This window comes from Phoca vitulina, unplaced genomic scaffold (genome assembly GCF_004348235.1).
Source record: "Phoca vitulina isolate PV1807 unplaced genomic scaffold, GSC_HSeal_1.0 scaffold19, whole genome shotgun sequence".
In the NCBI taxonomy this organism is placed as follows: domain Eukaryota; kingdom Metazoa; phylum Chordata; class Mammalia; order Carnivora; family Phocidae; genus Phoca; species Phoca vitulina.
The window spans coordinates 9,277,866-9,302,301 of NW_022589722.1; the positions used below are offsets into that span (position 1 = coordinate 9,277,866).

Consider the following 24,436-nt stretch of genomic DNA (forward strand, 5'->3'; position numbering starts at 1 on the left):
CAGAATGAGTCCTACAGGGAAGGGAAAAGTTTTCCTCGGCCCTCTTAAGGTCCCTGGCTGGATCTGAAAAGTAAACTGACGAAGCAGCGAAATCTGAGTACATCTAACGCTAGGCTTGATGAAGAGACGACAGTCATGGAGCAACGGGATAGGTTATGGAGGAGAAGGTCAGTGTAGTAACCTGAGGGAAACTCAGCAAGACCTGTTTGTTAGGATTCTTCCAGGCGTCCCCTTGTCTTCAGAGATAAAGATGCTTCTTTCCTCCAGGTATAGGTAGGGCATCTCTCACAGAAAGGTTTTATGACCTATTTGGGGGTGGGGGTTATTGTTCAGAGTAACCTTCCCGCTTCTCCTATATTCTCAAACTCCTTCAGCTTAAAATAATCAATATGCCAAGGTGTCATATTCGGGGGTAATGTGTCCTGAACCCCATCAGCTCCAACCCTGCCTCCACCTTTGTCATGTAGGGTAAGTTACTTAAAGTCTGTGTGTCATTCTCCTTGTCTGATAATGAAGATAACACCAGCACTTACTCATTTGTAAGGTGACTGAAAGGACAGAATGGGATAATGCATATAAAGTGCTTCATACAGTGCATTTGGTAAACGTTCGCTCTTCTTATTTAACGATTACTGTTATTAATATTAATTGCTATTGTTGATAGTCACAGTGCGTACAGCTTACAGGAGCGATGTTTTCATCTGAAAAATTCTTTACTGAAGGATACTGGTTTGTGCTATTGTTTTCCGCTCTGCAGAGCCAGAATATAGGCACCCACACCTCTGAACATAAGGGGTGAGGAGATGCAAACTACAGAGCTACTAACAATTAAAGCTGCTTGGACCTGGGGTTGTGAGTTTCCCCCTTTCCCTACCCGTCGCAACTGTCCTATGGCTGTTGCCTTGGGTTCAACTTGAGACCCCTAAGGTCCTACGTCTAAGACCTTAGCCAGTTTTCCCCAACCACTTGCAAGGATGACTCTCAAACTTGAGTCAACTTAAGAATCACTTAGGGTGTCTAACAAATGCATATTCTTGGGCCCACAGCAGGAAATTATGATTTAAGAAAAAACATCCCAGGTGATTCCAATACCAGTGGTCCTGGGAACCACACTCTGAAAAACATGGGCAGTAATAGACATGCTAGAAATACTGATCCTGCATAAGTTTATTTCCTGAATCAGAAAAAGACCAAAAAACTTCTTCTAATTTTCTAAGTCTACATCTGCATTTTTAAAAACTAACGTTCTATTTTAAGCTTAATCCTGGGATTCCACAGTAATGGGTGTATACTGGCATAAATTTTTTTACTTTTAAGTTACCTCTCCACCCAATGCGGGGCTTAAACTTACAACCCTGAGACCAAGAGTCACCTGCTCCACAGACTGAGCCAGCCAGGCGCTCCTGGCGTAATTTTCTTTAGACAGGCCAGGATCTGGACATAGCTCAAATTCTAGCAAGAAGGCCCAAGGCTTCATTTGCAAATGGCTAGAGTCAGGGTGATGTTGGTGATTAGGGAGAACGAGACACAGACATGGCTGCAGTCCCTGAAACGGAGGGTATTTACAGACTCTTCTAAAATTCTTTAGCATCTGATATATGTCCGACATCTTCAAAGGCTTAGAACACAGGCTGTCAGGAAAGAATGCAATTGCAAATATGGGATCTGCTCCAGGACTAGCCAGTCAGGACATTGTCTTCAGTTCACTCTCGAGACTGGAAGTAGCATTGCATTTAAGACCAGTAAGATCACAAACTCCAGGGGCAGACTACCTAGTTTCAAATCCCAGTTCCTATACTCCCTACCACGTGATCCTGAGCAAGTTACTGAACCTCCCTGTGCCTTGATTTCTTCATCTATAAAATGGGATGTTGTAAGAATAAAGTTGGTTCATAGTAAATATTATAAGAGTGTTATTATTGAATGGTTATGTGACCCAAACCACGCCAATGACGTGTAATCCCCCAACTTTCACTGGAGATGTTTCTGCTGGAGTTGCTAACATGGTAAAAATGTAAGCTGAGAAATGCCACAGCCACAACCTGTGAGGAAGTCTTCCTGAGAGTGAAGTCACCACAGAGGAGAGAGAGCTGAGAGATGGAGAGAGAGCATCTCCGGTTTCATGCTATTGTTTGAGACTGGGATCTAGTCATGCTTGGACGTCTAGTGTGGGATTTTCCAATGACATGGGCTATTAACTCCCCCTTCTATTTATTTTTATTTTTTATTTTTTTAAAGATTTTATTTATTTGACAGAGATAGACAGCGAGAGAGGGAACACAAGCAGGGGGAGTGGGAGAGGGAGAAGCAGGCTTCCCGCAGAGCAGGGAGCCCGATGCGGGACTCAATCCCAGGACCCCGGGATCATGACCTGAGCCGAAGGCAGACGCTTAACGACTGAGCCACCCAGGAGCCCCTAACTCCCCCTTTTAATGCTTGAGTCAGTTTGAGTTGGTTTCTGTCACCCGCAAACAAAAGAATTCTGACCTAGCTTTTTAAAGATATAATTCATATACCATACAATTCACCCATTTAAAGTGTACAATTCAAAGGTTTTTAGTACAGAGAGTTGTGCAACCAACGGTATAATGTAGGATTTTGATCCAAAACTCTTGAGAAATGGCTCAGTAGGTTTGGCATGTGGATGGTGGTGGGGATGGGCAGGTGCAAATCTGCTTCCAAAGCCACCACAATTTTGAAACTACTTTTAAAGGTAGAATCACCAAATTTATTGATTTCGAAGTAGCTTAAAGTGCAGCACAGTACAACGGTAAAGGAATGAGCTAGGTGTTAGAACCCCTGGTTTCTTTTGAGGGAAATTAAAAAATCCCTATGATCCCTTCATACATTACAAATTTAGTCAAATTCCCTCATTTTTCATGATAAATCTGAGGACCAAAGAGGCTAAGCCAATGGCCCAACTTGACAGAGGTGCTTACTTGTCAGACACTTTCGAAAATACAATTCAGGCTTCTATGCTGTTAGTTTCAAGCAATTCTTACTTTTCCTGCAGGATTTCAGTCTCAAGGTCCAGGTCAATCTCTTGAAACGGTTGGAGGTAAAGAGAGTCTTTAAAATACTAATCAAATATCCACTCATTCATTCAAGAAGTGCACTGTGATTAAGGGTCTTCTCTATATTTGTGTTCAATTCCAGTGTGTCCCTCTTTAGGTAAGATAGTGTTCTATCTACGACCTAGAGGAAAGTTGGTATAGTTTCCTTGAAGCGGCATATGATGGGGAATTTCAAAAATATTCTACGGTGTTTCGTATGTTAGGTAGATAATAACAGATTTGCGAGTTTCAATACCTTTGTGCAAGAACCTCGGTTTGCTGGGCCCCTGGGTGGCTCAGTCGTTAAGCGTCTGCCTTCGGCTCAGGTCATGATCCCAGGGTCCTGGGATCGAGCCCCACATCGGGCTCCCTGCTCAGCGGGAAGCCTCCTTCTCCCTCTCCCACTCCCCCTGCTTGTGTTCCCTCTCTAGCTGTCTCTCTCTCTGTTGAAAAATAAAATCTTTAAAAAAAAAAAGAACCTCAGTTTGCTGAATCAGGAGCTTTAATTACAAAGAAGGACTGCTAGGGATAAGATGAATGATGGTTAAGGGAATAACTGTGCTCTTTAATAAAAAGAGATTTGATAACCAAACTGGAAATTTAGAATAATTTCACTTCCAACAGCCCTCGAGGCTTCGGATGGTTTAGCGAAGACATAAAGAACTTTTTAGTTCTTATTAATTACAAATCTGTGTATCTGGGCACATAAGAACTCTCTACACAGGCTTTGGAAATTTTTAGAAACACATTTCCTGGAAGAACCTGAGAGGTTTGGATCTGGCCATCAAAATGTAACACAGTCCGGGGCAGGATGCATTGTACTTAGCCGAATTCAAGGACAGAAAGACCTTTGCTTTATCTGGGAAATCCTGTGAAAACACATTAAGAACACCCAGGGAAATATCATCAGCAGGGATATTATTTGTGGTCATTGTTTTTTTTTTAATACATGGTTTTTCCTCTGGACAAAATAAGCTGAACCCTGTAAAAGAGTACTGGTGTCTTATTTAAATTACAAGAAAGAGGTGGTAGAATTTTTTTTAAGATTTTATTTTATTTTTTTAAGTAATCTCTACACCCAACATGGGACTCAAACTCACAACCCTGAGATCAAGAGTCAGCGTGCTCTTCCAACTGAGCCAGGCAGGTGCCCCAAAAGGTGGGAGAATTTTTAAACTGAGTTTAGTCATGAGGTCCTTGGATGGACTTCAAGGGGAAAATAGTGAAAAAGAGAAGAAAAACTGTTCACAATGATACAACTACTATGACAACTTTGATGGATTTTCGTTTACTTTTCTCGGTGACCTGTGATCGTGAGGCCGACCAACCCCTCTCCTCCTGCTCTACCTCCCAACCAGCCTTCCTTTTTCAAGTGCCTCCTGCCAGCAATTCTCCCCTCTCCTTCCTCCATCATCACATTTTCTCTCTCCGTGGATTATTTCCAGTAGCACAGCAACGTGCTATTAATTTTCCCCATCCTTAAAAATCCCTCTCTTGACCCTGTTAACTTCTGTTACAAGTAAATCAAATCTTGTCAGTCATGCTCAAAACCCTTTAATGGCCAAACTCCTACAGGGACCTACAGTCAGACCTCACCTCCTACCTTCCCCTCTGTGCTCCAGTCAAACCGGAGTGACCTTCCCTAGAATACACACCAGGCATACTTTCTCAGGGCTTCGTACTTGCTGTTCCCTCTGACTGGAATGCTCTCCCTCAGAATATCTGAATGCTCATTCCATCTGTTCACATCTTTAACCAAACGTCACCTTTTCGGTGAGGCTTTCCTCTGGCTCCCAGAGTAAAGCTGCATTGCAACCACATCCTGATTCTCCCTCTTTCTCTACCTTGCTTTATTTTACTTCTTAGCACTTATCACTTTGTAACATACCATACAATTTACTTACTTGTGAGGCTTATTGTTTGTTTCCCCCAGTCAATATTCACAGTTCAGTAAAAAGCAAGACTTTTTTTTTCTGCTTTGCTTACTGATGAATGTATCCCCAGCACTGCAGTGTTTGGTACATAGTAGGTGCTCAGTAATTATCAGTTCAATAAATGAATGATTAAAGACACGCAGAATGTCTCATGATTCTAAAGTTTTCACAATTATGCTTATTTGTGATTTTTCTATAACCCTTGCATTAGGGTTCTCTGAATCCAACATGGACCTTTGTTTTATCATGTTCTAACTATAAACACATCTGTCTTTCAAATAGAATTTGACTTCAGAATGAAAAGATTTAAAATCCTGGAGTACCATTAGCAACTCACTGACTCTTTCCTTGCTTCCAATTTGGTTTATACTAAATTTGGTTTGGAGGGAGGCGGCCTTTGTGTCTGTCCTGGGGAGGGAGCAGAAATCTTGGGAGGACTTCAGAAAAGAGTATTTGGCAACAGTTGGAGCTTAGACTTGATACCTACTCAAAAGCTAAGGGGGAAAATTAGGAGCTGGAGAGAAAAGGCAGAATCAGTCATATTGCCTGAGACTATGGTTCTCTAGGTCACAAGGACATCGCGGCCCAATACAGCTTTTAAGGATCAGAGGAAAAGTGGCAATCCACAACAGAAATAAAGATTTTAGCAGTGATTAAAAGTCACAACAAAAGCAAAACCGCAACAGGATAGAGATTCCAAAACAATAGGGAGAGAGTCAGCTCTGGAATAAGAAAGACCCCAGTTTGAGGCTGGCCCCACGCCCTTCTAGCACGCGGTTCTCAGGGTTGTGGGGGATTCAACACAAAGCCCAAAGCACCATCTGGCAAAGGTAGGGGCTTTGTGGACATTAGCTGCTCCCCAGCCCAACCTCCACTGCGTCCCCCAGAGTCCAGCACAATGTGAGACACAGAATGGGTGCTGAGCAAATACCACTTTAATGAACAAATGCGTGACTCAGGAGCTATCTCTGCCCTCGTGCCAGACTTCAAGAATTGGCTTGTTTCCTCTCACTGAACCGTACCCTCTCACCTCTGTTTACCCTGCTGCCCAAATCATCTTCCCATTTATTGTTGGTGTCCCCAGTCCACAATGGAGCCGGAGCCTGTGACGTCAATCCCTGCCTGAGCCGCCAAACACTAATTTCCATTTAAAAACACAGCCTGTCGGCAGAGACAGGGAGCAAAGAGGCACCGTGCAGACTGCAGGCTCCATTTAGTGCTACAGGCACTAACAGAATTTTTTAACAGGTTCTTGTTTTTCTCCTCCGGAGGAAAGCTTGTTTCCAAGAAGGATTTCCCCCCTTTGTGTTCACTCTTTGTTCACAGTTTAGTGTTTACTTTTGCTTTTATCTTTGCATGATCCTTGCTGTTTCAAGAATCTGAAGAGATTCTGGGCTAGAATCCCTCACCCTTCCCCGAAAATATCTCTGGTTCGTGCCAGTGGGGGCTGACACATTTTCCTCGTTTTCCTTTCACATCTCTGGGATCACAAAGATGTGAAAGGATGCTGGGAAATCATATGAACAAACCTGGTATTTGTTTAAGGAATTTTTTTTTTAAAGTCTTCAGTCAAGATTGCGTGCAACACAAAGTTCATTTCAATGGAATTCTTGGAGAGAAGGTTCTGGATCAGCACGGGCTATAGAACCACTGACCCATTTAGAAGCCCAGCAAGGTTAAGGAGGTAGAGGGGCCCTTTGCTTGGAAATCAGGCAAGCCCCACGCTCGGAGAACGGCTGTGCCCGCTAAAGCAGGTGGCCGACCTCCAGGACTAGCTCATAAGCAACAGGAGGATGGGGGCTGAGAATTCCAGGGTAAAACTGGCACAGCAGAAGAAGCGACACATGGAGGGCACCCCCAGCAGGATATGATCTCAATGAATGAAGAAGGACGCCTCTTCGTTTTGTTCACAATGTCCTCAGCACCTAGTTGAATGTGCAAGTTATGCTAGTATTCGGTAAATATTTGTGGAATGAATGAATGAATGAATGAGGGAGAAAAACAGGGTATGACAAGAATTCTCTTAAATAAAAAGTAAAGTTTTGGGGTGCCTGGGTGGTTCTGATGGTTCAGTGTCTGCCTTCAGCTCAGGTCATGATTCCTGCTCAGCGGGAGGGTGGGGAGGGGAGAGCCTGCTTCGCCCTCTCCCTCTCCCCCTGCTTGTGCTTTCTCGCTTTCTCTCTCAAATTAATAAATAAAATCTTAAAAAATAAAATGAAAAGGGAAGTTTTGAAAAAGTTTAAAACCTGCTGTTGTCATGTTTAATCTTACCAGAAAATATTTGTAATTCTATGGAAACCCCAGGTTGGTGTGGCTTGGAGAATAAAACATGACACCAAAGCTTTTTTTTTTTTTCCTTGTCATATATGACAAATCAAAAAAAGGGACTTCAGGCAAAAATCATGAGGCCTAGTGTGAGCCAAATACGGCACTAGGTAGGAGGTGAAACACCAAGAGGATAATGAGTACACAGGGGACCTGGCTGGCTCAGTCAGAAGAGTGGGAGACTCCTGATCTCAGGGTTGTGAGTTCGAGCCCCAGGTGAGGTAGAGAGATCACTTTAAAAAAAGATGAGTACATAGAGCTATATCTATGTGAATTATTATGCATGTGTACATAGAGATATACAGAGTTACAATTTACTTGCCTCCTGTCAGACATATTCTCTTAATTGAACTACAGTTGACATACAATGTTGTATTACTTTCAGGTGTGTGAGACACTAATTCATCCAATACCACTAAGATGTAGCATTGTTATTTCCATTTTACAGATGCAGAAATTGAGGCTCTGAGAAGTTAAAAAAAAATGACTGAATATAAGGCAACCTTGAATATAAGATGATTCTTCCTTTGCCCAATGAAAAAATTACTTCCTTCCAAATATATATACACACACACACACATACACACACACACCACATCTTTATTCATTCTGTTGATGGACACTGAAATTGCTTCCATATCTTGGCTATTGTAAATAATGCTGCAATTAACAGAAGGGTGCATCTATCTTTTCCAATTAGTGCTTTTATTTTCTTTAAATACCCAGTAGTGTGATTATTGGATCATAGGGTACTCCTATTTTTAATTTTTTGAGGAACCTCCATACTGTTTTCCACAGTGGTTGCACCAGCTTGCATTCCCACCAACAGTGTATGAGGGCTCCTTTTTCTCCACATCCTCACCAACATCCGTTATTTCTTATCTTTTTGCTTTCACCCATTCTGACAAGTGTGAGGTGATACCTCATTGTGGTTTTGATTTGCATTTCCATGATGGTTAGTGATGTTGAGCATCTTTTCATGTGTCTGCTGGCCATCCATATGTCTATTCAGATCCTCTGCCTTTTTAAAAATCAGATTATTTGGTTTTTTTGGTGATGAGTTGTAAAGTTCTTTATATATTTTGGACATTAATCCCTTATCAGACATATCATTTGTGAATTTCTTCTCCATTTGGTAGGTTGCCTTTTCATTTCGTTGACTCTTTCCTTTGCTGTGCAAAAGCTTTTTATTTTAGTTTCTTTTTGCTTTTGTTTCCTTTGCCTGAGGAGACAGATTCATAAATATGCTGCTATGGCCAATGTCAGAAAAATTACTGCTTGTGATTTCTTTTAGGCATTTTATGGTTTCAGGACTCATATTTAGGTCTTTAATCCATTTTTAGTTTATTTTTGTGTCTGGTGTAAGAAAGTGGTCCAGTTTCATTCTTTTGCAGACAGCTGTCCAGTTTTCCCAACACCATTTGTTGAAGAGACTGTCTTTTTCCCATTGCATATTCTTGCCTCTTTTGTCTAGATTGATTGACCATATAGGTGTGGGTTTGTTTCTGGACTCTATTCTGTTCCATTGATATGTGAGTCTGTTTTGTGCTTGTACCATACTGTTTTGATTACTAAAGCTTTGTAGTATAGCTTGAAATCTGGGAATGTAATACCTCCAGACTTTTGTGTCCCTGCCCCCGCAACCCCCCCCACCCCCCCAGGCCTAGAGTTACTTTAACCAGCAATGGCTAGATAGGAAAATTGCAGTTTTAGGCCCCAGATGAGATTTCATTTGCTGAATCTGAGTCAGAAACACAGACACTGAATCTAAGGCTAAACCAAAGAATATGAGAATAAATAGATTAAAGGAAGAAATAGAAGACCTATAATATTTTTCTTCCAGGGAAATGAATAATGTATAATCAGGTATCTATTAATACTTTTCTATTTGATTCAATATACATATATCAAATGTCTTCATCATCACTTGAGCTAAACTAACACAGTTTTCTGGAGTCTATTTACTATGTCTGTCTTGTTTCCTCAGTAGAAAGACATGTGAATACAAACATAGCCCTTTTTCCCACCATGTTGTTTAAATGGCTGCATATTTCACGGCACATTTACCCATTCTCAAAACTGAACACTGAATTGTTTCCAAATGCTCAGTATTAAAAAGGGCACTGAAATGAACACCCTTATGGACAAACCTGTACATATGTCCTTAATGATTTCTATAGGATAACGCTATGTCAAAAGTGTCAAAGGTCAAAACCTTATTCCTAAGATGGTTTTTTTTAAGGATTAAAAAAAAATTTTAAGTACAATCTAGTCCCCAACATGGGGCTCGAGCTCACCACCCCAAGATCAAGAGTTGCATGCTCTACTGACCGAGCCAGCCAGGTGCCCCCCACCAAGGTTTTTAAATCCACATTGACAAACTCTCCAGAAAGATTGTATCTATGCATACTCTGTAGTAAGGTAAATGTTTCATTATGTTTTCCTGGTATTATCATTGCTACGTGTGTCAGGGTTTGGCTTTAATACTCAATACACTTTCTAAAACAAACATTTTTAGTTAAGCATAATATATAGGAAGCTAAGTAGGTAAAGTTCATAACCTAAAGTACGCAATCTGAACAATTTTTATATAGGTGTATCTCTGTAACACCATCCATATTAAAATATAAGATATTTTCAACTCCCAGGGCGCCTGGGTGTCTCAGTCAGTTGAGCACCTGACTCATGGTTTCGGCTCAGGTCGTGATCTCAGGGTTGTAGGATCGAGCCCCACATCAGTCTCTGCGCTCAGCGTGGAATCTACTTGAGATTCTCTCTCCCTCTACCTGTCCCTCCCACTCGTGCTTGCTCTCTCTCGCTCTCCCTAAAATAAATAAATCTTTAAAACAACAAAAATAAAGAAATTTTCAACTCCCCAGGTTTCATTATGAGTCTTCTAAATCAATACCTCCCACCCCCATCTCAGCATAAAAGATATAATTTTTTTTTTTTTAAACTTCTATCACCATCAGTTCATTTTACTTGTCCCTGAACTTCATACAGGTACACTTTTTGTGTCTGGCTTCTTTTACCGAACATAATATCTTTGAGATTCATCCACAGTTTTGCCCATGTCATTAGCTCACTATTTTATCTTTATTTGAGAGAGTGCGTGAGTAGGGGGGAGAGGCAGAGAGAGGGACAAGCAGACTCTGTGCCGAGGGCAGAGCCTGATGTGGGGCTCAATCCCACCACCTGGACGGAGATCATGATTCCAGCCGAAACCAAGAATCGGCCACTCGACCAAACAAGCCACCCAGGCGCCCCTAGCTCATTATTTTAATAATCAGTTCATTGTTTTTATTGCTGTGAAGTATTTCACTGTATGAACGAACCACAACTTATTTTATCCATTTCCCTGTTGATGCTTATTTCGGTTATTAGTTTGGAGCTTTTACGAATAAGAGTGCTATAAATACTCTTGTGCATGTCTTTTTGGTAGATATATGTATACCTTCACTTCTCTTGCATATATACCTAAGAACTGCTGTTTGTGGAATAGGTATTTGTATGACCTTTGTGGAAACTGCCAGTTATTCAAAATCACTAACCTAATTTACATTCTCAAGAGTAAAGTGTGAGTTCCACTTATTTTACATAGTTACCAATACATTGTCTAAACCTTAAGGTACTTGGTAGATATGTCACGACAGAGTCTTTACATGTTCAATTTATATTTCAGTAATTTATTCTGGGTTTCACCTATAGTACACAGAGTACAGTAACAAAGGAGGACAGTTGATTCATGTGGTTGATTCTTAGTACAAAGTGTCCCAATTATCCTGGTCAGCATGTTTGAGACCATCTGACATGCAAAAAGATTAGAGAAAAATCCGTATGACCTTTCAAGTCAAGCTATTTACCTCCAAGATGAACCACTTAGATGGACAGTCCACAATATGCCACAGAGTCAGCAATCTAAAGTCAAGGGCACTTTTGGGGTACCCAGCTGGCTCAGTTGGCAGAGTAGGTGACTCCTGATCTTGGGGTGGTGAGTTTGAGCCCCAGGCTGGATACAGAGATTACTTAAAATCTTTTTTAAAAAAATTAAGGGCACTTTTATCTCAAATCTAAGTAACTTAAGAGATTCATATCTAATTACTAATGCATATTATACTCATCATAGTAAGACTTTTCATGAGAAATGAAAAAATGAGAAATTTCATGAGAAATCTCAAAAAATGTACAGACCGACTAATAGAAGCCACATCTGTCTCTGAGAAGGATGTATTATTATGTTCATTTTACATATGTGAACTGAGACTTTTAAGAGGTATGGCTAATGCAATAGTGAATCAGCCTCAAAAGCTACATGAAGTGCCAACTCCAACTCTTTGTCCTCCAACAAATCACTGTCAGAGACTTTTTCCACGTGTGCATTTATAAAAAGTAGTATGTAACTGTCTACCTGGGGGATCTAGCCATCTGTTAAACAGCTGGAGCCAAGAATGTTTGAATCTGCACAACCACCAAGAAGTGTGATCTTGGTGTGCAATGCAGTTGTCTCGCCATTTCCTAGTCATGCCCAAGGATCACAGCAGCACTGATTATCTTCCACCTGTCCCTCAGGATTGCTCTACCTTCTCTGGGAACCCTTAGAGATGCACTGCATCTAGGGACTTCCAGCTGGGCTCACCCCTGGAGAGCACTGGCGGGAGAAGGGAGAAAGGAGTGAGGCTGAGTATTCATTTCTCATTTTCCTTGTCCATGTCTTGCCGTGGGCTGGCTGCCGTTAACCAGAAGTCACAGATCTGGTCAGGCAACCCCTCCACATTGCCTCTTACCCCTGGGTTCTCGTAACCACTCCCTCCCTCTTCTGGTCTGGGGCTGGAGGGGGCACTTCTGCTACCAGCCTGAAGTGGCCCAGCTCTGTCACCTGCATTTTCTCTCCCCCTTTGTAAGGAGTTTCTTTATATATATATTTTTAAAGCAGGCTCCATGCCCAGTGTGGAGCCCAACACCGGGCTTGAACTCACAACCCTGAGATCAAGACCTGAGCTGGGATCAAGAGTCAGATGCTTAACCAACTGAGCCACCCAGGTGTCCCAAGGAGTTTCCCTATTAATTCTCTTTATATTATCAGATTTTGTGTATCATGCAGTTTCTCTTTGGACTTGAAAAGATATTGTAGTTTTGTTAAAGGACCAAGGTGAAGCCTCATAACAAATGAAAAGAAAGGCATCATGAGAAACATCCTAGGGACATACCTAATCTTAGGAGGCCTGGAAGACGAAAAAGGAACAAATGGGCTTTCCCTACCAACCCACAGACAAATTACCTATAATGAGCTGATGGTCCCCTTTACATCTGCTGCTATGCAGGATATGGTGGGGGTGGGGGTGCAAACGGACTTCATGTATAAAGTTCACATGTGGTGAGCACCTGTTACGTGCCAGGCCTGATGTGGGGATCTTCATCTACGTGGTGTCATCATGTGTTGTGAAACCCTGAGCAGACTCGTAATCTCTCTTCATCTCAGCTTTTTACCTGCAAAATGGGAATAATAGGACCTACCTTGTGTTATTGAGAGAATTAAATAAGATAATACATGCAAAGTGCCTAAGACAGGACATAATATATGTTGAATAAATGTTAGCTACTAATAATAATGACACTAATTATAGTGATAGCTATAAGATTAATTAACCCTTGGGGTGCCTGGGTGGTTCAGTCGGTTAAGTGTCCAACTCTTGGTTTCAGCTCAGGTCACTATCTCAGGGTTGTGAGATCGAGCCCTGCAAGTAATATCTACACTCAGCAGGGAGTCTCTTGAAGATTCTCTCCCTCTGCCCCGCCCCACTCGCATGCACGCACGATCTCTCAAATAAATAAATCCTTAAAAAAAGAATAATTAACCCTTATAACAGTCTTCTGAAGTAGATATCATTTCCCCCATTTTAAAGATGAGAAAACTGAGGCCTCATGAGCTGTGTCACAAAGAAGCAGAAGGGAAATTAGTTCTTGATAGCAGGGAAAGAAAAGACCATAGTGGGGCCCCAACAGCCCTCCGGGGCGCGGAGGGGGATGAACTCGGCTGCAGTGGCGGCGGCGGGGACGGGGACGGCACTGGGGCCGCGGAGCAGTCCCGAAGGGGCAGTCCCGGAGAGGATGGCTTTGCCCCGTCGGCGCTGGGGACCCGAGAGCATTGGGATGCTGTCTATGAGAGAGAGCTGCAAACTTTTCAAGAATATGGAGATACAGGAGAAATCTAGTTTGGAGAAGAGAGTATGAATCGGCTAATAAGGTGGATGCAAAAACACAAGATTCCACTGGATGCTTCAGTGCTTGATATTGGAACTGGAAATGGTGTTTTCTTGGTTGAACTTGTTGGTACTTTTAGTATTCATGTATTAAAGCCAAATTTTGAAAAGAAATTTAAAAAAAATCTTGGAAATGAGGATACTGACCATGTTAATCTAAAGTAGAAGAGCAAAAAAAAAAGTAGTAGAGCAACTGTACCACTTACTTTGAGGAGTCACGTAGTCCAAAAGGGAGGCTGCATGGATTGTGAGAAAGCATTAAATGAGAAGCCAGGGGATCTGAGTCCTAGTCTTGGCCCTTTGGGCCACTTAATTCTTCTGGGTGTAGTGTAGGCTCTTTCCTAAAGCTTTCCACAAGGTGATCTTAATTGGTTTCTTGAGCTCAAAACTCTGGAAAAGTGTGTGTATGAAAGAAAGATGACTTTTTACACTTCTGGGAGGACATAAACACTTTACCTTAGGTGAGCGCATGGTTTGAAGAGAGTATTTTGTCTGTGGAGCTGAGTTTTGGCACAGGTTCTACTAATTAAACCATCACTGTTGTGTACCACCTGTTGTGTGCTCATTGCTGGGCATGGACGTACTGTGGAGAAAATTAAACACTTAGGCTTCCTCCTAAAAAAAAAAAAAAAAAAGACCATAGTGATCTGCTGATTGTGCTTTCTATGAAAGTGAAAATTCTTCTATGAGCCATAATTACCAAAAGACAACTAACCTGTTGGTCAACTGAAATATAAATGCACACATGTATATGCATACACAACACATCATATACATACTAAAAACCAAAATAAAAACCATGGTATCTTTTAACTAACTACCCTTGGTTTTTTTGAGTCCTTGATTAACAAAATACCCAAATACCCTATGCTTACTGAATTCGACTACTGAGTATACTTGCACAAAAAGATTTGGTTGATGCCTTCTTAAAATATTCTGTGAAGAGCTATGGCACCACACATCTTAGATCTTTAATTGAGGATAATCCTTGGGGAATTACAGGGAGCCAAAATTTTATGACCATGTAAGATAGAAAAAACACTTATGTAAAAAGTAATGCCATTCTTTAAAATTGATCAACATCTTCTCATTGTTCAATACAACATTTAATTAACCCTAAAGAAGTTTGACTACTTCCCTGTTTTGCATATTATACACCATATACATTTAGGATCTTAAAATCTCCTGTCACTTTACAGATGCCTTATGTCTACTAAAGGCCAATAATAAAACATTTAAGAATCTTCTGCTATCCTTCTTTAAATAAAAGTAAATTAATTTTTTTAAAGGAAAGAATTGGGGCACCTGGGTGGCTCAGTTGGTTGAGCATCCGACCCTTGATTGCAGCTCAGGTCATGATCTCGGGGACATGGTATGGAGCCCCGTGTCGGGCTCTGTGCTCAGCCCAGAGTCTTGTCCCTCTCCCTCTGTTCCTCCCCCCACTCGCATGTACACTCTCTTGCTCGCTCTCTAATAAATAAATAAAAATCTTTAAAAAAAAAAAAAAGGGAAAGAAATTAATCTGAATCCCGTCTGACACCAGATCTGTATTTATTCTACCATCACCAGGTCATACTCCCCTGGGCCAGGATTCACAACCACATAAGATATACCACATATGTCTTCTCCCCAGCTGAATGACAGAAGAGTCCTCTTTCTAGTTGATTCTCAGAATGCCTCTTAACATGCTACCTCAAGCAGCCACTAACAGCCAATCAGAGTAGACTTGTGAGGTGAAACTTATTTGCCAGCCCTGCAGGAAAACATTACTTCAGATGAACAGGACAAAATCGGATTTAACAAAGAATGTGTGCTCCATAGATAGGGAACTTTGCTTGGTTCACTCGTCTTCAGGGCCTAGGAAAATGCCTGGTACATAGGAAGCACTCAGTAAATATTTGTGGAAGGAAGGGAAAGGAAAAGGGAAAGGGAAAGGAAGGAAAGAGAGAGCAAGCACGCAAGCAAGCTGTGATCTACAGAACCAGTGCCACGCCTTCAGGAAAAAGACAAAAAGAAGAACATAATGCAAAGATAGGTACCATAAAAGCCTTCTGGGTAAAATGAGAAAAGAGAGTAGTCTGAATTGGTCTGAGTAACACAGCATTTAAAAGGAAATATGGTAATGCTTTCAAGCATCTATATCCAGGCAGATATTCTTTTTTTTTTTTTTTAAGATTTTATTTATTTGAGAGAGAGAATGAGAGAGAGAGAGAGCACATGAGAGGGGGGAGGGTCAGAGGGAGAAGGAGACTCCCCGCCGAGCAGGGAGCCTGATGCGGGACTTGATCCCAGGACTCCAGGATCATGACCTGAGCCGAAGGCAGTCGCTTAACCAACTGAGCCACCCAGGCGCCCTCCAGGCAGATATTCTAATGGGCCTCCTTTAATAAGCAGATGAAAATATTTATAATTAGTAACACCATTTGCCTCATACTGTTTATAATTCAAGTTAATAAATAAATCTCTTCTTGGGGCACCTGGGTGGCTCAGTTGGTTAAGCGTCTGCCTTCAGCTCAGGTCATGATCTCAGGGTCCTGGGATTGAGCCCCATATTGGGCTCCCTGTTCATCAGGGAGTCTGTTTGTCCCTCTCCCTCTGCCTCTACCCCTCCCCCCTGCTCCCGTGTGCACGCACGTGCACTCTCTCTCAAGTAAATAAAATCTTAAATAAATAAACAAACAAATCTCTTCTTTTTGGAGTGAGCAAATAGGACCTTCAACTCAAATTCTGAGTGGGTGAGTCTGAATGAATGAGATCTTGAAGTATTTGAACATGAGCCCCAAGGGATCACATGTCCCCTTCTCACTGAAACCCAGCAGAGCCCTTGTATAAGACTTTTTTTCCCTTGGACTCTAACACGGGCATATCTTTAATTTTCTTATTGTAAAACTCATATATATACTTGTTCTAACAAATTCCAAAAATACATAAGTCCAGAAAGTAGAGGGCACAGGGCACCTGGCTGGCTCAATCAGAAGAGCATGTGACTCTTGATCTTGGGGTTGAGTTTGAGCCCTATGCTGGGTACAGAGACTACTTAAATAAATAAATAAAATTAAAAAAAAAAAAAAGAAAGAAAGTAGAGGACGGAAAGCAAGCCATTTCCTCCCCACTCCCCCCACCCCCCCACCCCCGACCATTCAACTCTTCCCCCACCCACATGACAACAGGGTCAGCAAACTATGGCCTGCGGGCCAGATCTGGCCTGTTGCTTGTTTTTGTACAGCCTGAGAGCTAAAAATGGTTTTTATATTTTTAAATGGTCGGAAAAAAAAAAAAATCAAAAGAAAAATATTTTGTGGCATGTGAAAATTACATGAAATTCAGTTTTCAATGTCCATAAATAAAGTTTTATTGGCACATGGCCATGTCCATTTGTTTATGCGGTATCCAGCTGCGTTCTCACCAGACCACAGACTACAGAGCAACCTGGCTCTAACAGAGAAGATCCTGGCAGCCTTTCTGAAAAACCCTCTTTCTAACTCACTACCTTTTATCCATCCACGTATATATCAAATTATTCAACATAACACCTCCTGTTTTTCATAAACTCATCAACCTTCTAATAGGTATCTCCCCACCAGCCATAACCCTATTAAGTTTCTCAAAAGCATTTTGCCACCAGCCACACATTCAAAGGCGTTTCTTCCCCTCCTTGCTTATTTTATAGGGAGTACGAGCACATCCATACAAATCGGAAAGGACTCAGAAGCAATGGGAGCGATAATCCCATGATTTCCCTTCGCAGTAAACACACCACCCTAGTAATCAATCACTCTCCAACTTGGCCTGTCAGGCCTGGTGGAACACACCCTATGTAATTGTGCTGTCTTGTTGGGAGAAGATTTGCCAAGCAAATGTCTTGAGTGGGGAGCAGCCCCCCAAAATGTTAGATGTTATTCTTCTGCCCTTTTAGCTAATGTGAGAAACTAACTTTAGACTGTGTAGCTCTTGTACCTAATTTCCAGTGACTCACAGATTCATATACAGTCTGATTTTACATTGATTCAGCTTCTGCAATTATTCTGATGGCACTTTGTTGATATTCTACTAGCAAATGTGTTTTTTCTTAGAAGACTCCAAGTTTCTCAGTAAATGCATGCTAATGTGGGTGGTCTTTGGTATTTGCTTTAGTGAGGACAGAGGAAAAAAACATTCTTAACTATGCAAAAATAGTTTCTGGGACTGATTTTCGGGAATGGTTTGAATTAAGAGTTACGTTTTTCCTAATGGAGACTTCCTGTGATACACTAATGTTAAAGGAAATGAAATTTTTGAGGTCACATTCAATCTAACTTATACTGGTTCAGCAAAGCTGACGTGTTCTTATCTACTGCTGCATAACATAGCATCCCCAAATTTAGTGGCTTAAACAGTAAAAGCCATTTCTTTTCTTTGTGAAATCGGCAATTTGGGCAGTGCTCAGTGGAGACAGCTCATCTCCGCTCCACGTGGCCCTACTGGGGTCACTCAACTGAGGCTGGAGGACCCACCCACAAAGCTCACTCACGTGGCTGGAAAGTTGGTGCTGGGAGCTCAGCGGGGGCTGTCGGCCAACATCCTTATTTCCTTTCCCTATGGGCCTCTTGATGGGGCTCCTTGGGCTTCCTCACATCATGGCAGGTGGATTCTAAGAGTCAGTGGTCAAGGAAGCCATGGCAGATGCTGTAAATCTTATTACAGTTCACCTCGTATGTCACACAGTGTTATTCTCATTGCATCCAACCAATTAAGCAAAGTCAAAGTCAGCTCAAATTCAAAAGGAGGGGAATTGGAGCCCACATCCAAATAGGAGGAGTTATAAAAAATTTATGGCCATTTTTAATCTATCATAGCACATAAAAGAAATCATGTAAATACGTCTCTGAAATTCATGTGCTGGATACTGAAGTGGCAGCACAGAGAAGCCAAGAATAGAATTAGAGAGCCCCATGACTGAACAAACTCTCCTGGAATGAAGCGAGCACAGGCCGCCTGCGTGTGATTCGAGTTTGGTCATGGACCAGCTGTATGACCATGGACAAACTGCTTGACCTTTCCATGTCCGCATATCCTCATCTACAAAGAAGGGAAAATAATGAGGTCTACTGCGTAAGGTCTGTCTGGGGAAATCAATTTTTTTTTTTTTTTTTAAAGATTTTATTTATTTATTTATTTGAGAGAGAGAGAGAGAAACAGCATGAGAGGGGAGAGGGTCAGAGGGAGAAGCAGGCTCCCCGCTGAGCCGGGAGCCCGATGTGGGACTCGATCCCAGGACTCCGGGACCATGACCTGAGCCGAAGGCAGTCGCTTAACCAACTGAGCCACCCAGGCGCCCTGGGGAAATCAATTTTTAATCAATTAGAAAACTTAAAAAAACCAATGAACAACATGCATAGAAAAATAGTAAGTACTCTATGAATTTTCACAAACTGAATACACTCATTTGATCACCACCCAGACCAAGAAATGGACCACAGCCAAGTTTGGGAAAACACTAGGGAGTGGTAGGGTCTTTGCTCCCTCTAATGGAGAAAGCAGACTCTTGGCGCTTGCCAGTAGATGCCACAAAGGGATAAAAGTGGCATGGCAGCTGAAGAAAACATGGCAGAGGGCCAGACTCAGCCCACAGGCATCTACCTGGAACTTTGCAGGAGAGTCTGGAACAGTGGAAAGGGGATGGGAAGATGGGAGGGGGCAGGAGCCCAGTAAGGGGATGTCAACACACGAGAGGTCAACATTTTAGGTGTAGCTAAGTATGGTAGGGATAATGAGAATGGAATGGGCCCAAGGTTCCAGAAGGAACCTTGGCTTGAAGTTGTCCTAAAATAGGAAGAAGTTTCCCCGATTCTCGGGAAGACTCAGAGACAAACTCGCCACAAAGCCAAGTGCTCACCCTTCACACGCGCCACCTATTTCAATCACTAAACATCTTAAGGAGCTCCACCCCCTTAACCAACTGTCCTAAATCTTTCTTCCCCATGCACCCCCTTTTCTCCTTTCCAATCAGAGGGAGACTTTAACTTTCTCTCCTTTCCTCACTGTCTTATCTTGCTTTTTTATATATTGCCCTTCTCTGTGGAATTCTTATGGTTCTCTCCCTCTTTTGAAACGTCTCATGGCACACATCCTGCTGGAAGATTTGGGCACTTCAAACCCTTTTTTGGAAAGAGACAGATACAGTTAGTGAAATGAAAATAGTCCTGCTCACAACTCTGTCTCTGAAGTTGGAGGCATCTGGTAGATCTCTTCAAATAATCCCAAGCCCTCCTCACCCCGGCTATGGTACATGGTTTAAGCCGGGGCTGACCAAACATTGAGCAGTGGTAGGAGGGGAAATCTGGAATTGATAGCAACTAACTGCATAACTGGCAGACTGAGGGAACCCACAGGACGCAGCTGCTAAGAGCAACATCGGGAAGAGGCTGGATTAATTCAGAAATATTTAGACGGAACTACCACCTGAACATTATACACATGCTTGCAGCTTACTAAATACGAGTTAAGCTGAGAGCCTGGCAAAGAGCAGGGGAGCTATAAACCTTCTTCCCTCTCCCCACCGCTCTTCCTCTCTTTTCTTCCTCTATCAGGCTGTACGTGGTTACGTGGTTACGTGAAGCTTCATTTAACGTACGAATCCTGTTACAGTCAGCTCTTTTTCTCAAGCTCCCTCACTGATCTCAACTGCATGGCCATGCTGTTTTTTTGTGGACCTGGGAAGAAAGGTGATTGTGAATCATTTCACTCACATGTTAAGGTGAAGTCTCTCATTCAGGGATGTTGAGTGTTTTTGGAAATATGTTTTGTCATAAATCACCACCACCTTGGAGGCAGTAAATTGGTACAGCTGGTTTGCTCATGTGTGTCAACACATTTTTATGCTCAGCACACATTTTATTGGGACATTTAGGTACTTTAAGTACATTTGGAAAGAGGCAAGGCATAAATTAATAAAATCAAAGTGAAGAGATTTTTTTTTTCCTCCTGAAATCTCATTTTTTTTCACCCGGTTTCCTCACATAGAATGCTTTTTACCAAACACTGGCTTGAGTATTTTAACAATTGTAGCATAAAATAAAACTAAAAAGTTAACTATGTATGGGCTTCTCGTTGGTTAAGAGAGTACTAGATTCTTCACACTGAGAATAAAAATCCTTACTCAATAGTTTAGGATGAGCTGTAACTTTTATTTAAGAAAGTCAGGATTATTTAGGAGAAGGAGAGTATGAGCGATGATGGGAACATGTTTTAGGTTCTACAAATAGTAGTAACTTATGAGATAAAGATAGTTTATGCCACTCAGAATTGGCATCGAGAGTCTACATTTTGGTTTAGACTATTTGCATCTACATTTTAAAGGCATTTAAGTGTTAGTATGTTGTTCTAGAAACATAAATGCACACACATGTTTTTATATAAACTGGACTATAAATTCATTTTGAAATGTTTTTTCAAAAATTTAATAATGCAATGCAAGTCTTTATAATAGCTATACCTACAATGTTAAAATTATTAACTCTACGGTTAGATATTATGTCCAGTGTTTCACTATATTAGATGATCATCATTTACAGGTATCTTTACATGCCTGTCCCAGTATTTCCTTAGGATAGCCTCTCTTAGAAGTGGAATATACTGGAACAAAGAATATACATATTTGAAAACTTGGAATGTAGACTTCAAACTTTCTTCCCAAAAGATCGTATCAATTTATATTTCCACCAGAGTGCTCTTCCCCATACCCTTGCCAGCACAGGAATCTCCATTTCTTTACTATCTTTACCATCTCATTGCCATATAAATAATTTTTAAAATTTTATTTTTTAAGCAATCTCCACACCAGTGTGGGGCTCGAACTTACAACCCCAAGATCAAGAGTCGCAAGCGCCACCAACTGAGCCAGCCAGGCGTCCTTTATCGGCATATATTTTTAATATATATATAAAATATTAATTTTTTATTTGTAATTACATATCTTTGATTATTTGGGAGGCTTATTTTTCTCATAGATTTCCTGCCATCTGAATTTCTTCTGTTGGGAACTGCCTATTCATGACCTACGCAGGTATGGGGTCCTGGTCATGGTTTTACCAGACACGTTGTTAACGTGCCACCAACATCACAGGGCTCCAAAGCCCGTGTGCACTTCTGAAACAACTCTGGCTGTAAAATATAAACAGGGCGAGACAGAAAAAGGAATGATTCAAACAAAGCTCTTAACTCCTTGTCCGAAGTGAACAAAACATGCTCTCCAGTGCAGGTCAGCACAATGAACACTTCTTGCTACAGAAAAAGGGCTGCTTCCAGCAGCTAAGTCAAATAAATAAATAATGTTCCACTTGGCAGCATGACTTTAATTCCTTTTGCAAATGAAAGGGGCGTATAGCGACTCCAAGCTTGAGCAATGCATTAATGACAATAGGATAAACATATCCACATGCAGACATATATATGTGAGCAGGAGTCCAGTTTTTTTACAGAGTCCAATAACTATTTTATTATTTAATCCAGTTAATCTTTCTTTCTTAAATTGGGACTTAAATGTCAAATACAGCCAGGATGAAGATCCTTTTAAACAAAACGTCTGAAATCCAAAAGCCCTTTAAGTGTTAAACAGTATCTCATACTCAAGGTTGTGTCCCTGGTCCTGCAAGTTCACTCTTTCCTTTTCCTGATTTGCCTCCTCTGTTTATTATTTCCGTCCAATAGCATGGCTATCTTCCCTGGTAGCAGGCTGGAGACTTCGACATAAACTTTATTTCTCCTCCCCTGCCCTCTGCACCTAATCAGCTGCCAAAGTGTGGAGATTTCTCTTAGGATATACATATATATCAGCTTTTCATCTCAGAAGAGTTTTGTATTTACAGAAAAATTGTGAAGATAGTTCAGGGTCGCTGTATCCTGCCAACCTAGATCCCCCTAACGTCTGTGACAGTTCTTCACATTTTCTCTCTGTGTGTGTGTATGTGTTTTCCCACATTTTCCTTGTTTTTGATAACCTGCACAATTTTGAGGAATGCTGGTCAGGTATTTTGGAGAATGTCCCTCAATGTGGGTTTGGTCTGATGTTTTTCTCATGTTCAGGCTGAGGTAATGGGTTTTTGGAGGACGGCCACAGGAATGAAGTGCCACTGTCATCATGAATCAGGGGTCCATGCTACCACCATGACTCGCCACCAATGTTAACCCTGATCACCTGGCCAAGGTAACGTTTGCCAGTCTTCTCCATTCTAAAGTTACTCCCCCCACCTTTCCATACCCATTTTGCAGATGAGGAAATGGAGGTCAGTCGTTAAATGACTATGTCAGGGCTAAAAAGTAAAACTGAAATTGGAATGTAAGGCTTCTCACTCCTGGTTTGGCATTTCTTCCTCAGCGCCAAGGGTTGGCAAACTACCACCGTCTGTGGGCCAAATCTAACCTACTGCCAGTTTTTATAAGGCCCACAAGCTAAGCATGGTTTTTCTATTTTCAAATGGTTAAAAAAAAACAAAAGAATAATATCTTAGGACATGTAAAACTAACGTGAGATTCAAATTTCAAACAGTGATTACGCTCCTTGTTCGTGTATTGCCCGTAGCCACTTTCACAACACAATGGCCAAGTTCAGTAGTTGTGACAGAGATTGTGTGGCCCAGAAAGCTTAAAATAATTACCATCTGGCCCTTTACAGAAAACTCCAGCTAACCCTGTACGATACCATGATGCTCACTACCCAGCCTCTTTTTTTGTCAGAGAATGGAGAAAAGCAGCAGCCCTTCTATTAAGTGCATAATTTACAAAGTGTAAAACCAGACCCTCTAAAATGCTTCTTTAGGGGCCCAGGTTTGAAGTTTGCTGTGCCTTTGCACTCAGTGATGAAATCATGCAAGTGGGATGGAGGGGTCAGGGGTGGGAGAAAGCAGAGATGCCGAGATAGGGACACAGACCAGAGGGAGACAGAGAAACGTGTATTATCCTGGACATCAGAACTGGACACTGGAGGAGAGACTCCCTCAATTAAGAGATGATACATAAAATTCCTGCAAAGAGCCAAAATGTTATACCCCAGGAGACTATGTGACTGAACAGCGGTCTTTAAATGCAAGCAGTGAGATCCTCCTCCTACATGTACCACAAAGAAAGGCTTCTTAGAAACCTTCCCCTCATGTTTCCAAGGCTCAGCTGCTCCAGCATGATCCAGAGAAAGCCCCTCCCAGCCTGCTCCCTCATGCAGAGAATGACCCCCATCATTCCTATCCACAAACAACAGAGCTGGCTCCTCGCCCAACTCCAAGATTGTTCTCTTCTTCTAACTCCAGGAAATGACAGAGATGTCTCATGATAACTGTATTCTGGGGTGTTATTTTAAGTATTTTTTATTGTATATATAATACAGAAAATTACTTTTTTTCCAAGCTTTTATGAATAGTCATTTTTCTCTTTCTGAATTCATATCAAATGCCAATGAAATTTCTTAGGAAACCCCTCCTTTCGAAGAGTATTTTGCAAAGCAGATAAGAAGCTGGCACTCAGGGACGCCTGGGTGGCTCAGTCAGTTAAGCGTCTGCCTTCGGCTCAGGTCATGATCCCAGGGTCCTGGGACAGAGCCCCATGTTGGGCTCCCTGCTTGCAGAGAACCTGCTTCTCCCTCTCCTCCCTGCTCATGCTCTCTCTCCCTCTCTCTCAAGTCAATAAATAAAATCTTAAAAAAAAAAAAAAAAGAAACTGGCGCTCATCAAGAATCAGGAAAATGGGATCATCTTTGAAGAGGGAAACGCAACTGTCACAAAAAGATAAAGGGCCAACGGCAGGCCATTTGAGTAAAGTTCATGAAAGTAGATAATAAACAAAATAGCTGATCTTACAAAGTTCAAGGTTAAGGACGCTGCTGAGGCTGTGTTAC

General features: G+C 41.7%; 1 protein-coding gene across 5 annotated transcripts in view; it reads right to left on the reverse strand.

The window, feature by feature from the left end:
* TMCC3 (transmembrane and coiled-coil domain family 3) overlaps positions 1 to 24,436 on the reverse strand; it is a 274,477-nt gene that overhangs the window by 103,225 nt on the left and 146,816 nt on the right. For 2 of the 5 annotated variants that reach the window (XM_032416751.1, XM_032416750.1), the window contains one exon: positions 14,029 to 14,187. The exons of the other annotated variants lie outside the window; for them this stretch is intronic. In XM_032416751.1, the coding sequence (XP_032272642.1) occupies positions 14,029 to 14,043 (15 nt within the window). In that variant the 5' untranslated portion in view covers positions 14,044 to 14,187. The remainder of the gene's footprint in view (positions 1 to 14,028; positions 14,188 to 24,436) is intronic. 5 annotated transcript variants of the gene reach the window in all.